The sequence below is a fragment of the Aulostomus chinensis genome, chromosome 8, assembly GCF_037954235.1.
Source record: "Aulostomus chinensis isolate RoL2024-O1b breed Wild chromosome 8, RoL_Achi_v1.0, whole genome shotgun sequence".
NCBI lineage: Eukaryota > Metazoa > Chordata > Actinopteri > Syngnathiformes > Aulostomidae > Aulostomus > Aulostomus chinensis.
In genome coordinates, this window is record NC_141327.1 from 22,894,797 (window position 1) to 22,909,433 (window position 14,637).

General features: G+C 44.2%; 2 protein-coding genes across 2 annotated transcripts in view; one reads left to right on the top strand and one right to left on the bottom strand.

Annotated features, from left to right (window-relative positions):
• Positions 1–8,442, top strand: smarca5 (SNF2 related chromatin remodeling ATPase 5). The gene is made up of 24 exons (XM_086211758.1): positions 1–297; positions 1,385–1,510; positions 1,597–1,763; positions 1,863–1,963; positions 2,080–2,180; positions 2,273–2,452; positions 2,909–3,064; positions 3,179–3,310; positions 3,427–3,495; positions 3,597–3,706; positions 3,788–4,014; positions 4,157–4,278; positions 4,680–4,832; positions 4,917–5,049; positions 5,282–5,430; positions 5,513–5,635; positions 5,730–5,837; positions 5,950–6,063; positions 6,145–6,267; positions 6,350–6,482; positions 6,571–6,689; positions 6,826–7,038; positions 7,142–7,252; positions 7,573–8,442. Exons 1-24 carry the CDS (start codon positions 226–228, stop codon positions 7,636–7,638), a joined length of 3,108 nt encoding a protein of 1,035 aa, XP_086067884.1. The 5' UTR covers positions 1–225; the 3' UTR covers positions 7,639–8,442.
• The window catches only part of frem3 (Fras1 related extracellular matrix 3), a 27,451-nt gene continuing 20,740 nt past the window's right edge, over positions 7,927–14,637 (bottom strand). Inside the window, exons 13-24 of the mRNA XM_086211755.1 lie at positions 13,499–13,657; positions 13,099–13,402; positions 12,888–13,019; positions 12,463–12,794; positions 11,747–11,939; positions 11,558–11,662; positions 11,158–11,285; positions 10,932–11,066; positions 10,230–10,356; positions 9,953–10,140; positions 9,731–9,877; positions 7,927–9,652 (exon numbers count right to left, since the gene is read on the bottom strand). Coding sequence (XP_086067881.1) covers positions 9,083–9,652; positions 9,731–9,877; positions 9,953–10,140; positions 10,230–10,356; positions 10,932–11,066; positions 11,158–11,285; positions 11,558–11,662; positions 11,747–11,939; positions 12,463–12,794; positions 12,888–13,019; positions 13,099–13,402; positions 13,499–13,657 — 2,520 coding nt within the window. The 3' untranslated portion in view covers positions 7,927–9,082. The remainder of the gene's footprint in view (positions 9,653–9,730; positions 9,878–9,952; positions 10,141–10,229; positions 10,357–10,931; positions 11,067–11,157; positions 11,286–11,557; positions 11,663–11,746; positions 11,940–12,462; positions 12,795–12,887; positions 13,020–13,098; positions 13,403–13,498; positions 13,658–14,637) is intronic.

The following is a 14,637-nucleotide window of genomic DNA, read 5'->3' on the forward strand; positions in this document are numbered from 1 at the left end:
CTCGCGATAGAGCGCACACACCGGCTGGCGCACACTAAGGGGAGAACGCGGGTGCCCGAGAAAAATATTGCTAGCTCCAGCCGGTGTGTCTTTCATTACAGACAACAGGATACTTCCAATTTCCTGCAAGAAAGTTCGTACATCTTCACCGGATCCAATACGGGATTACACCGAGCATCTAATAAGTGAGGATATTTCTGAGTTGAAGCGGATATTCGATAGAAAATGTCCGAAAGCCCAAACTGCGTTGAACAGCGGGAAGAGCAGACTGAACTTGAAGAAGCCGGAGGAGCGGAGGTAAGATGCTTAAAAATGGGCATTGTCTTGCCTCAGCACCGCGTGAATCCCCCCCAGACCACCCTCCCGACTATAAAACACTCCAAACGCCCGTCCGGTATTTACGGGGTTCACACAATCGCTTATGTTTAAACTTCCGCTCGGTCAGTGTTGCCTGTTTGAGCTAGTTAGCTTGCCTCGGCGCTACCATTAGCTGCGACAACAGCGGCACTGTCCCAGCCACCCGGGATTGAAGCTAATGTTACAGCACCAGGCCGGCGTCTTTCATAACAGTTCCTACGAAAACGCTCACATCGCCCCACGAGCCAACCAATGGTCATTCATGTCACGTTTAAAGTCTCAACGTGCCTTTTGTTTGCTTCGGGACCTGAGGAATGTATCTTGTTTGGGAATTATCAAGGAGAGCAGCACAGTCCGCGTCTTTGTTTTCAAAGAGACACACAGTGCGGCAAAGGCTGTAGCCGTGAAAGGACGCTATCGCTACTGTCTCCCTGCAACTTTTGCTTCCGCGTTACGGTGTGTTTAAGGTTTGACCGAAATCTGAATAAATCTGTGTTTTTGCAGATCTTAAAAATAAGGATGAGACGATTGAAAGTAAGTGATACCACATAGGGAATTGTAACAACAACAGATGTAGAACAACTGATGTTTAGATTCAGAACGTTACATTGCTTTGATTTGGTAAGCACAAAATGAAGACTGTAAGAATTCTGACAAAATAGAAACTTTTTTGTGTCTCATATGAACAGTTTATACAAAATGGAGAAGATGTGATTGTTTTGTGGGCAGTTCTGGCATTAAAAGAAACTTCTAACTATGTAGTACGAAAGGCAAATTGATCATCGTTATGATTGAATCATAAAACTGAAGCTTTTGTGTTTGCCAGGGATAATGCTGATAGTAGCAGGGACAGAATGCCAGCAGATGCACCCCTTCACATACCACAACATGAAGCTGAAATCTTCCAGGCAACCCTCAGTGAGCCTGTGAGGGGATGTCCATGATAGGCAGAAGACCCCCATTTATGAACTGTACGTTTGTCCTGTTGGAAAACGTAAGTCAAGTGTTTTATATCAATGTTTTCCAGGAAAAGTCTGACTCATCGGATGCTGGAAAAGAATCCTCCTCAGATGCTGGGCCTGACGGACAGGATGCATCGTCCTCCTCTTCAGCCAAAACTAAAGATTCTGCTCCAGGTTATGAAGAGAAAGTGGTATGGACACTTATTCAAAAAAATACGGACGGTAATTATGTGCTTGGACAAGTGATTAATCCAGCTTGTTATTCCTGTGTGTGCAGCAAACAGACCGGACCAACAGATTTGAGTATCTGTTGAAGCAAACAGAGTTGTTTGCTCATTTCATCCAACCAGCAGCACAGAAGACCCCCACCTCCCCCCTGAAGATGAAACCTGGTCGTCCACGCATAAAGAAAGATGAGAAGCAGAACCTGCTGTCAGCGGGAGAGTGAGTTTGTTTCCATGTGACACAGTAAACGGGTTTATAAAAATTTTTGCAAGGTGACTCGCATTTAAAAATCTGACACATTTCATCTGTGTTTGACAGCAACCGCCATCGCCGCACAGAGCAGGAGGAGGACGAGGAGCTCCTGAATGAGAGCACAAAGACAACTAATGTCTGCACTCGCTTTGATGATTCTCCCTCCTGTAAGCAGCGGCCTCTGTCTGTTTAGTCTGAAAGGAAAGCCCACCAAGCACAAGCAACTGGATAAATGTCCAGTTAAAGTTTTGACTGAAAGTTTTCTTCTTTTTTTGTCATCTAGATGTCAAAACAGGAAAAATGAGGGACTATCAGATCCGTGGTCTGAACTGGCTCATCTCTCTGTATGAGAATGGAATCAATGGCATCCTCGCCGATGAAATGGTCAGTACTTCCTCACAATCAAATCCATGTAACATATGTGTTTTTGTTCATGGTTGTGTCTGAAACGCACGCACACTCTTTGTGTTCATCAGGGTTTGGGAAAGACTCTCCAGACTATTGCCTTGCTGGGTTATATGAAGCACTACAGAAACATTCCAGGTCCCCACATGGTGCTGGTGCCCAAGTCCACACTTTACAACTGGATGAATGAGTTCAAGCGATGGGTGCCTTCACTCCGAGCAGTCTGCCTGATTGGAGACAGAGACCAGAGGGTGAGCTGCGTTTGCATTTGAACTGGAAATATTAACCATGTGTTAAAAACCGTAGTTTTTAAACAGGGTTACGTAGTTGTGTAAAACCTGGAAAAGTCTTTAAATCTGAAACTTCTCCACCCCTGGAAAAGTTTTTATAAATAAAAGAAGACAGAAATTTAGGAAAAGTCATGGAAATTTGCTTCACACTGTTAAGAGTGTATGTTCTGTCAAGAACAAGTGAGGTTATTTTTAAGGCGGTATTGATTTTCTTTTTTAAATGTTAATGTTCTAACTGGTGCAGCTTGTAATTTTATTAGTGAAATGTACTGCTGGTAAGTCTTGACATGGATTTCTCCGATCAATTTCATATGTGTGAATGTAAACTTTCCCTACAGAGGTGAAAAATTCCTGGAAATGTACTGTTAACAATGCGTATGAATCTTGTGTTACAAAACGCCTTTCCTCTAATGTCAGACGGCCCTGATCAGAGACGTGCTGCTGCCAGGAGAATGGGACGTGTGTGTCACCTCCTATGAGATGCTCATTATCGAGAAGGCCGTGTTCAAGAAGTTCAACTGGAGATATCTGGTCATTGATGAAGCCCACAGAATCAAGAATGAGAAATCAAAGGTTCCAATACAACTACAGCCTATTAAGATAAAAACATGTAGAGATTTCTCCAGAATAACTTTGTATTTCATTCTCACAAGAAAAGGTAATCACACTGCCTTCTACTTCCAACAGCTGTCTGAAATTGTCAGAGAATTTAAGACCACCAATCGTTTGTTGCTGACTGGAACTCCCCTGCAAAACAACCTGCATGAGCTGTGGGCTCTGCTGAACTTCCTGCTGCCTGACGTCTTTAACTCAGCAGAGGTAGGAAAAACCTAGGCATGTTAAAGAGTTGAGGTTATGTCCAGTTTGTATTTCTAGTGTTAATCAGACAGTTCTGTTTGGTGTCTTTCTTTAATTTTGTCTCCCTCCACCCTCAGGACTTTGATTCCTGGTTTGACACAAACAACTGCTTAGGTGACCAGAAGTTGGTGGAACGTCTTCACACTGTATGTATAGACTTCAGTAACGATGTGTTAATTTGATATAGGTTGTGTTTATTTGGTCCACAGCCTGCCTTTGACCTCCCGCTTTGTTTATGTATGTGTAGGTGCTGCGTCCTTTCTTGCTCCGTCGTATAAAAGCTGATGTAGAGAAGACACTTCTCCCCAAAAAAGAGATCAAGATGTATGTGGGTCTCAGTAAAATGCAGCGAGAGTGGTAAGTGGCCGTGAGTAAGACAAGCGAGTTTAACAAACATTATTGTGCAGCAGACTGTGACAAGTCCCATCATCCGTTAAGGTACACAAAAATTCTGATGAAAGACATCGACATTCTGAACTCGGCGGGGAAGATGGACAAGATGCGCCTGCTGAATGTTCTCATGCAGCTGAGGAAGTGCTGCAATCATCCGTACCTGTTTGACGGAGCCGAACCAGGTCCTCCCTACACCACTGACCTGCACCTGGTGGTCAACAGTGGCAAGATGGCGGTGCTGGACAAGCTGCTACCCAAGATGAAGGAGCAGGGTATGTGGATGGGAGTTCTTTTGAATCATTCAACAGTAATGGAGGCTTGGCAGTCTTTACTCCTGACATTGAAAAGGCCTTGATTTTTATCATAGGGGATTTTCCATATAGTAATTGACAATCTTCCTCCTTGTATTTCCAGGATCCCGCGTACTCATCTTCAGTCAGATGACCAGGATGCTGGACATCTTGGAGGACTACTGCATGTGGAGAAACTACGGCTACTGTCGCCTGGATGGCCAGACGCCACACGAGGAGAGACAGGTGAAGTGCTCTCGTTGAACTCTTTGTAAGACCTCTCTCTCTCACTGGCCAAGAAAATAAACATTTGTTTTTTTGTTTTACGCAACGGGAGAGGGTTAAACCCTTTTAACCTTATTTAGACGCAGGCGTTATCAGCTGCAGCTGTGCTGGACCCACATAGGTCACATCATCGAGACTCAGCCATGTACCATGGTGACTTGTTAGCTCTGTTGGTAACTTTTTTTTGACAATTGGTGTTGAAGTTTGTTCACCCTAAAGGCAACTCATCTGCTTGGAATTTGTGTCAATCAGATGTTTTCAGCGGGTTAACGTGAGGTTGAGAAACTTGAAATTTATTTGAATGGGACAGTTGTTGTGCTCTGGCACTCGTGAACTTACACCTCATGTCTCGTATGTTCCAGATCTCTATCAATGCGTACAACGAGCCCAACAGCAGCAAGTTCATCTTCATGCTGAGCACCAGAGCCGGCGGGCTCGGCATCAATCTGGCTACAGCTGATGTCGTCATTCTCTACGACTCGGACTGGAACCCCCAGGTGGACCTTCAGGCCATGGTTAGTACTCTGAGGTAACATCGTCATCTTTGACGGCCCTGGAATTTCAAAGGCAGTAGATTCAGCCAGTGATTTTCCTTTCAGGATCGAGCTCACAGGATCGGCCAGCAGAAGCAGGTACGCGTGTTCCGTTTCATCACTGAAAACACGGTGGAGGAGCGGATCGTGGAGCGAGCTGAAATGAAACTGCGGCTGGACTCCATCGTCATTCAGCAAGGTACCCAATCTTTGTTTTACCTACGTATGAAGCAGCCTCCTGGTCCTCGTCACCACCGTGAGCTACTTAGTGCTCATGAGGGTTACTATTGTAATTAGAAGTCCAGGGGCCCGGGAGTCTGTATCTCCTCATGCTTGAAACATACTTGGGTCAAAGAAATTGGAAGACCAGAGAAGAAACCAAACCACTAAATTGTCTGTTTGGTTTGTGTTTTTTTTTTTTTTTTTTTTAGGACGACTTGTGGATCCAAGTGCTAACAAACTGGGCAAAGATGAGATGCTGTCCATCATCCGCCACGGTGCCACACATGTGTTTGCTTCCAAAGAGAGCGAGATCACCGATGATGACATTGATGTCATCCTAGAGAAGGGTGAACGGAAGGTGAGTGTGGAAGCATTGCAGGAATAAAAATCTGTCAATAGTGATATTTGGGGGACTTTAACATTTACCCATCATGTCCCAGACGATGGAGATGAAGGAGAAGCTGTCCTCCCTGGGGGAGAGCTCGCTGAGAAACTTCACCATGGACACGGAGAACAGCAGCGTGTACACATTTGAAGGAGAAGACTACAGAGAGAAGAAGAAGGTAAAGAGGTGTCACGATAATGAGTCCTAAATCATCTCCACCACCTTGGATATGAGTATTGGACTTCAGCTTGTTCTCTCACTCCTTCATTCAGGTCATTACCAACTGGATTGAGCCTCCTAAGAGAGAGAGGAAAGCCAATTATGCTGTAGATGCTTACTTTCGAGAAGCTCTTCGAGTCAGTGAGCCCAAAGCACCCAAGGTAGGGCTGGATCGATATACAAATCACTCACAGGATAAAGGATGTTAATGCAACCTGATGTCAGATTAGTGTTCTTCTTGCGGAGAGTAACTTATTTGACTGCACTCTCCAGGCTCCTCGTCCTCCCAAGCAGCCCAACGTCCAAGATTTCCAGTTCTTCCCTCCTCGGCTTTTTGAGCTTCTAGAAAAAGAAATTCTGTTCTACAGAAAGACCATCGGCTATAAGGTACAAAATATTTTCCAGATGAGTGTGAGCTTCTTTGAACTGAGTTGAAGAGATGTGTTGAACCAGTCTGTGTCTCCTCAGGTTCCTCGTAATCCAGACATGCCTAACTCAGCCCAGGTCCAGAAGGAGGAGCAGGCGAAGATTGATGAGGCTGAGGCTCTGACAGAGGAGGAGCTGGAGGAGAAGGAGAATCTTCTACAGCAGGTAGCCATTTTGCCAAATCTAATATGCTGCCTATCAGTGTCAAATGTGTGTCTACATGATGATTAACTGTTCGTGATCACAGGGATTTACAATTTGGAACAAACGTGACTTCAACCAGTTCATCAAAGCCAACGAGAAGTGGGGAAGAGATGACATTGAGAACATCGCTCGAGAGGTTGAAGGAAAAACCCCCGAGGAAGTCATGGAATATTCCGGTAAAGTCTCGCTTTTGCTTCAATTCAGAAAAGAAATTCAGACATTTGACTAATGCATGTTTAATATATTCATGTTGTGTCTCTGCAGCTGTATTCTGGGAACGCTGCAATGAGCTGCAGGATATCGAAAAGATCATGGCTCAGATCGAACGAGGAGAAGCCAGGATTCAGAGAAGGATCAGTATCAAGAAAGCACTGGACTCAAAGGTAGATGACTTTTAAAAAAAAAAATTTGTCTCATGAAGCCTCGTGTTAAACACTGCGACTCTCACACGAATTACATAATTGTTTTCCTCATCATCCGCTCTTCCTGAATAATAACGCTCGTCCTCACTGTTCTCAGATTGGTCGCTACAAGGCTCCATTCCACCAGCTCCGCATCTCTTATGGCACCAACAAAGGAAAGAATTACACAGAAGAGGAGGACCGCTTCCTTATCTGCATGCTCCACAAACTCGGCTTCGACAAGGAGAGCGTGTACGACGAGCTGCGCCAGTGCATCCGCAACTCCCCTCAGTTCCGCTTTGACTGGTTCCTCAAATCCAGGACTGCCATGGTGAGCTTCAGCTCAGTTTTCACCCTTTTTATTTCTGCATGTTTTTTTGTTTTTTAAATGTTGAGCCTTTAAAAAAAAAAACGATGTCGTGATTCATTCGTAGGAGCTCCAGCGGCGATGCAACACCCTGATTACACTGATAGAGAGAGAGAACATGGAGCTGGAGGAGAGGGAAAAGGCAGAGAAAAAGAAACGGGGTCCAAAGTCCGGTTCGGTAAGTGAACAGGGTTGGGACCCTCATGAAAAACCTGGAATAGTCCATTTGAAATGGCCATGTCCAGGCCTTGAAAGTTTTGGGGTGGGGGAGTAAAGACAGAAAATTCTAGAAAAAGTGGTAGTAAAGTATTAAAGGGGTATTATATTCTCTGTGGTTCAATTAAAATTGATTTTTAAAAAAGACACCTTCTTTGTTAATGGATTTATTTCAGTGTGTTTATGTTGTATTAAACCACACCGCTTGTCGCACAGATATACTCTGTCAGTTTAGACAACTGGTATGTTTTCTGATGGGCCTCATGTATTTCTCTTTCCTAGGCTCAGAAACGGAAGTCTGAAGGAACCCCAGACGGTCGTGGACGCAGGAAAAAACTCAAGTTGTGAAGCCGACACTTGATGTACAGCACGCGATGTCGTAAGTCGTGAGTGACGGCAACATTAGTGTTAGTGACTGTTCGTTTTGCAGGCTGTGATGGCGTACCGTGTAAAACCCTGTCAAGGACTGACTGGTCGTAGTAGGTTTTAGGAAGTGCTCCTTTTATAAGCCTGCCTCATCACTCACCTCAACACTGCAGCTGTGCTGGTTTAGTTTTGTTTGCCAGTTCCTTTTTTCTTTTTAAAATTTTTTTTTATTTTAATTTTTTTTTTTTTTTTTTTTTTTTTTTTTTACTAGTACTTAATTGAAATAAATGTATTTATGCCTGTTGGTTGTACCACATTCCATTGCTTGAAACAATATGTACGCTTTTTATTCTGAAGAAAACATTTGTTCTTTTATCTCCCTGTGTGAAGTCGAGAACATGTTTTTGAACATCACGAATAAACTTCCCCCTTTTTAAAAAACAAAACAAAAACTGCACATTGATAAATATGGTACTGGTTCAAAAAAAAAAAAGACATTTATATTTGGCAGTTTACATACATCCAAACTTCTGAAATTGACACAAAACTAAGAACCCATCAAAGTGTACAGCTGGCAATTGGCACGTGAGAATATACTGTCACCTCTGGAAGAATCTTACAATTTTCTTGATACGATGATGATGATGATGATTTGATGGACAAACCAGACAGACAGTTAATCTTTCAAGTTTCACCAGGGTGTGTTAATAACTTTTTTCTTTTTTTCATAGTCCTACATCAGAAGTGTGCACATATTGTTCTGTATCTGGTTTTCAGGCACATTGACTTTCTCCAAAAAAAAAAAAAACATTTACAATCCCTTTCACTTACATCCTATTGATACTTTAACTCAACAGTTGGTGTACTGCAGGTTTTTGAAAGCACACATATGAAATATATCGATATTAAAAATCATCACATTATCATTCATTAAGGTCAGCTAACATTCATTCCATTTTACTCTACTCTCCACAGAACAAAATAATGAACACAGTGAAATACAGCAATAATAATAATAAAAAAAAAAATTTGGTAAACTAGGAAATTCATGTATTTTAAAACAAGGTCGCTTGAGGTGATTAAATAACTTGCTAAAATGGGCTTGTCATGCGTTTGCAAGATTCAGATATTGTACAACTTGGCAACCAGTGAGGCTGGTAAATCTTAGAAAGGGCATCTACATTCTGAGTAGGCTGTAAAAACCTACAGTACATGACAGCAGAAAAACAAAAACCAAAAAACTACCCATCAGAAAACCGGTGCTTTCTCTGCATGTGGGCCCGAGCACCGACATTGTGTTGTCCACAGGTTGTACTGGGCTGTTCTCAGTGCTACACAAGTTGGGAAATGAAGGCACAGCGGTGGAGGAGACTATCATAGTCTTTAATAGGGGGCAGGTGGACAGGGTGGGGAGGGAGGCCTGCGTCTAGACCTCAGAGCTGTCTGAACTGCTCCACATTCTGGCTCCTTGGCTGTATCCAGCGTAGGCGGAGGATGATGAGGTTGTGTACGGAGGGAACTGGGTTTTCTTTTCTCTCTTCTTACGCCGCAGCAGCAGAATGACAATGGTGGCGATGAGGCAGATGAGGAGGATCAGACCTGCGAGGCCCACTAACATGGGGATGGTCGAGCTTTCGGGTGGGTCTCTGCCAGAACTCTCAAGCAGGGGGCGCTCCAATGGGGAGTCACGGTTAGGAGACCAAGGCTGGCGTTGGCTCACCACCAGTCGGTCAGCTCGATCCAGGGAGATGTGCTGGATGTTGGTACCTCGATTGTTTTCCACACCGATATCTTGGGCCACAGCAGGGCCGGAGAAAGCAGGGGCAGCACGACGTTGGCGGGGGGCGGCGGCGATGCTGGAGGTCTGAGGTTGCTCAACAGAAGACAGGCTGTGATGGAGGTACTCAACACTGCGCTTGCCAATGTTGCGGTTGGCGTTTTCTCGGGAGCGAACAGTGTAGATAGTGTGGATGAACCATTCTCGTCCAGCAGCCACCTGGAGAAGAAACCTCATGCCTTTTATAGGTCATCCATGATACTGTTTGGATTCATTACATAAATGAATTATCCCTACCTGGAAGAGTGGCGATGAGGAGACCGAGAAGCCATCTGATCCCGGCTGCCGAACCAGAGGCAGAGCTCCTGGTGTATCTTGGGCCAGCAAAGCCTTAAAAGCAACATCACCGAATGCTCCAGCCTGGGTTTCTGGTTGGGCCTTGTCCTGTTAAAAAAAACCCACCATAATTAAAATCTTAAATTTGACATCATTAAACAGTAGTCTTATAAATTCACTCACCAGGATTTTAAATCTGTAAAGCAGAGAGGGAGCGTCTGCCAAGCAGCCGTACTCTTTATTGGTGGGGTTATACTTGGGGACGTAGCCATCTGCTCCAGTGCAGAGGAAGACTTTCTCAATGCTGCAGTAGAAAGAGTCACCCAGGTTCTGGACTGGGTCCACCATCACCCGGCCGTAGATGATGGAGCCTGAAGAAGAGAGAAAAATACAGTGGGAGTACATATGAGGGTCATCATTTGTAATGTTTATTATAATCCAGTAGGTGGCAGTGTCATACCTTCTGAGAAAGCAGCATCAGTGCCTTCTCCAAAGCCCATGGATCCATCAGACAACCACAACTCTCTCTTGGACAACAGGAACATCTGAGTGTTGAGGCTAAACTCAGCTGCCACGGGGTCGCTCACCTGGAGCACGCAAGTGACCACAGAATTAATGACCGTTTGAAGTGAAACTGACAATCTGTGGTTGCGGGTAAATCATATAATTTCCTTTTTTTTGTCAAATCAAATTTAACCTGTTTAAACCAATTCTATACCTGAAAATCTTCTTGGGTCCTCAAAACTTTAAATGACAGTTCTGTTCAAACACAGGGTTTCAGAGGAAGTATTTCCCCTGTATACTACTTATTTCCTAAACAGAACAATGTGAATGTGGGGTCTACTGCAATAAAGGGTGAATTAACTCTCCAAAGTAAAAAAAAAATATTGCAAATGTTAAATTATTGAATAATGAGGTATTTATTCATACATTTCTTTTTGGGAACCTCAAACTTTATTTCTTTTTCTCTGTATTTGTAACAAAAGCTCTCTCGGAATTCACCGTTTTATGTAAATACAATGTAGTCAAAACAGGGGAACCCGTCATTTATTGGATTTTTATCATCTGAACAAAAATCGTGATCTTGACTTGGTTATGGGTATTCATGAACATGTATGAATATGAAATGAAGAGGGATTTTTGTGTGACGATTTAGTTTCACCTGCTGGAAGCGAATGTCCATATCGAAAGTAAGAGGCTCTCTTGGGTGACACACAGGGGGGATGCTGAACTCCCCATTGGGGGACGCAATGCAGGGGATGATCTTCACTGTGTATGTGCCGGAGTAGTCACGCACCTACAGGTCACACAGACACGACATTGTTCAGGTTGTTTATGAATTTTGTGAATAATTGAAGTAAGAACGTTTTAATGGCCCATGAACTCACAGCAAAGTCAGAGACGAAGCTCCACTGCTGCATGGGCTGGTTGTACGTAGGCTCAGTCCTGACCAGGGTGAGAGTGAAGGTCAGTCCAGGGTGGTCCGCACACATCACCATGGATGACACGCTGGTTCCTGAAAATAAACATGTTTTAAACCTTATAATTCGCTTCAAGTTTAAACTGGCAATACTTTTGCGAATAAAGTGACTTTTAATATTGTCAGAGCGTCTGGCTTCCTTGGCCGCAGGGTCACTTCAACTTTTGCTCGAATGACCTCCAACAGTATCACACTGGAAGAACCCCTAATGTGGAATTCCAGAAATTGATGAAGAGAAGATGTGGGCCCGAGGGTCAGCCAACTGCCTGTAAAGAGTGACTATTAGATGGGTGTGAGTGTGTCATTACCTGGATGGGACATAACAAACTGTCCCCTGAAGCGAGCCTCGGTCTTGAAGTTGACCACCAGGCGACCCTCCTCATTTATACGCATGCTAGTGGGGTACATGGCTCCTATGGAAACAGAGACATTTAACATATTTAAAACACGCCCTTCTGTGAGCACCTACAGGGGTCAGCAGTGAACTAAAACCTCACCTTGCAACTCAGACTCGGGTGGGCTGCCAATGCCATCCTGCCACAGAATTGCAGTATCATACACAAAGGTGAGTTTGAGTTCTGACTGCAGGTCAAAGTGCTGCCAGCCTCCCACGGCCACAGGTGAGTGGAAGACGTAGGACACAAACAGAGGGACACGCAGCGTGACGTAGGACTGGACCAGGTTCAGCACCTGAACAAGAGGGGAAAAAAAGACAGCGTCAAGGAGGATAAGGGACATAGCTGCATGTGTGTCAACGTCACAACATGTTGTGAGCTGTTTGAATTTTATGTCGCCTGATAGAACAAAACCTAAGACTCAAGCTTACTTAACAAATCCTAACTCCATCAAGAAACAAACATTTTAAAAGTTGTTCTGTTGTTGCTCTGTAGAACAACGCCACAAAGCTTACATTTATACTTTGTACAAATCTGCATCATGCTGTAGTTACTTCGGCAATACATTGTTCAATTTACTTCAGTTAAATCCAGGCAAAGTCTGAGTTGGAAATAACAGTCAGGTGTAGTTTCTTAAGACAGTGAAGATTTCCCCCACTTTTGATTCTGGAGCAGTTTATGCTTCTTCAAAGGAGACGCAGTGACACATACTTCAATTTTAAAATAACTATCAACAAAAAGCAACAGATATCAGTAATTCCACCGAAATTATTTGATTTTGCAGCAAAAGTCCATCATTTACAACCTGCATGTCCTACCTGTCCATCGGTGCCGATGGAGCCTCCACAGTCGTTCAGCAGCTCCGACATGTCATAGTAACTGGTGAACTCCCACAGGCAGGCCTCTAAGTTGAGGTTCCTGTAGAACCGGAGAGAGTTGGAGGAGCGCATGACAGCGCTGTACTGGTAAGGCGAGGTCTCGCCAATGATTTCAGGGTTCTTTGTGGCATCAGTGATGAATCCGTGGCCAGTCTGGATCTCATTGAAATCCAGCAAGTTTGAACAGCGGTGGTTACCCACACGTGTGCCATCGGGGCTCAGGGTAAGCTCAAAGTTGGACAGAGGTCTTGTGGAAATGACTGGCAGCATGCCTGTTGAGAGAGAAGAGTGTGTTGTTCAAGCACACATGACTTTTAGAGGTCTTTGTCATGAGTGACCGGATATAAAACTATTTTATTGCTCACCGTCCATGTGGGGCATGTTAATGATCAGTTTGATGAGGTTTGGGAAGTCAGGGTCATCTGGCCCCGTGTAGCGGATCTTAGCGGAGAAAGGTTCAGCTCCAACAGTGCCAGGGATACGAGGCTGACACATTCCTGCAAAGACGTGTATAAAATTAAATTCTCTTGATGAGCTACAGCCCGCAATGAGTCGTACCAGCTGCCCGACTCTCACCTTCCTCCTTGCTGATCACAACGATGGGACTCAACAGCTCAAGACCTGCATCGCCGTTGGCGTTGAAGGCCCTGGCCGCACACTGAACCCTGGAACCAGCCTGGAAGTAGATGGAGTCCAAGGTGATAGACTTGGTGTTGGTGAAGAAAGTGTTTGTGTCCACCTCCCTCATGGGACTGGTGACTCCATCTGACCCGGTAGGAGCGCTGATCAGCCAGCGGTACTGGGTGAGGGTGTCGTTGATGTTCTCCGCAGAGCAGATGGAACCAGTTTTGTCAAAGTCGTGGTACTTGGGGTTGCAGGCCTGCACGGTGATTTAAACATCCGTTTTAAATTCTACCCTGAAATCAGTGTTCCTGTACATTTTAGCACAGTGAGATAAAAGCGGCGTCCTACTTACTGTCACACACACTACAGCGTATCCATTGGGTGGGTTGGGTGAGTCTTTAGTTTTAGCCGTGTCATCATACATGAGCAGGGAAACCACATGGGGCACGGCGGGGAAGGTTACATCGGCCACACTGTCCATCTCCTCAATGTACACAATGGCCTTGTTCATCTAATGGGAAGAAGGAATTAGCTGTTAGTCGTTAAAACCTGACCAACACTTCAACTGTCGAATCAGAAAATAATAATTATTCTTTTCAATTGATCAAAGAGGTTATATTTTTAGTGTTAGAATATGTTTTCCCATTTTTGAATGTGAGTAGTCTTAAATACACTGAGCCTTTGCCCCAGCGATGAGGTGGCCATCATTCCGGCAACCATTGTCATGACCCTGACTAATGTTTCAGTGGATCTTTAGAGCATTAAATGTTTTTTATCGGTTGTAATCAGGAGGAATATACTTGAGGACAAGTGATAGATGCCCTCCAGTGACGGAAACAATAATGAGTAGGGAAAAGAAGATGGCGTACGTAATCTACCATCAACAGGGTGAGACGGCACAAGGACATGGGGTAGGATGATGGATAGGTCAAACAAACCGTGGATGGTTTGATGGCCGTTTTCAGGAAGGAATTCAACCCTTCCCCTGACCCTTGTGTCTGTAGACCACAACTGTCACACTGACATGTCATAAAATATCTATATTTCACAAGACAAATTCATTTGTTTTAAATGGCAACATAGTTCTTGTATTTGTAAATGCTTTAGCAATGCTAATAATGTGCAGCTTCTGACCAATTTGTGGGCTTTGGAGTTTTCTTCATCTGATGCAGTCTAATGACATCCAATAATATGACCATTTGATGCTGTGGTATTTACACAGCTAGATGTTGTACATAGCCTGAACATTCTCAGACTAGCTTCTCAACAGATCCAGATACATTTTCCGTGATCAGAATGACTCATTTTAATTGTGCGGACGTGACAGGGGAATGCACTCCCAGAATGCTTTGTAGTCCACACTAAAAGCACACAACAATTCAGTCAGAGTTAACCTATTCCTGTCATGTGAGGGGGCTGACGCCTGATGTGGAGTATATGGGTAGAATGTCACAGTTCTGTTTTTAGGTTCATCTACTGTTTGACTCTGCC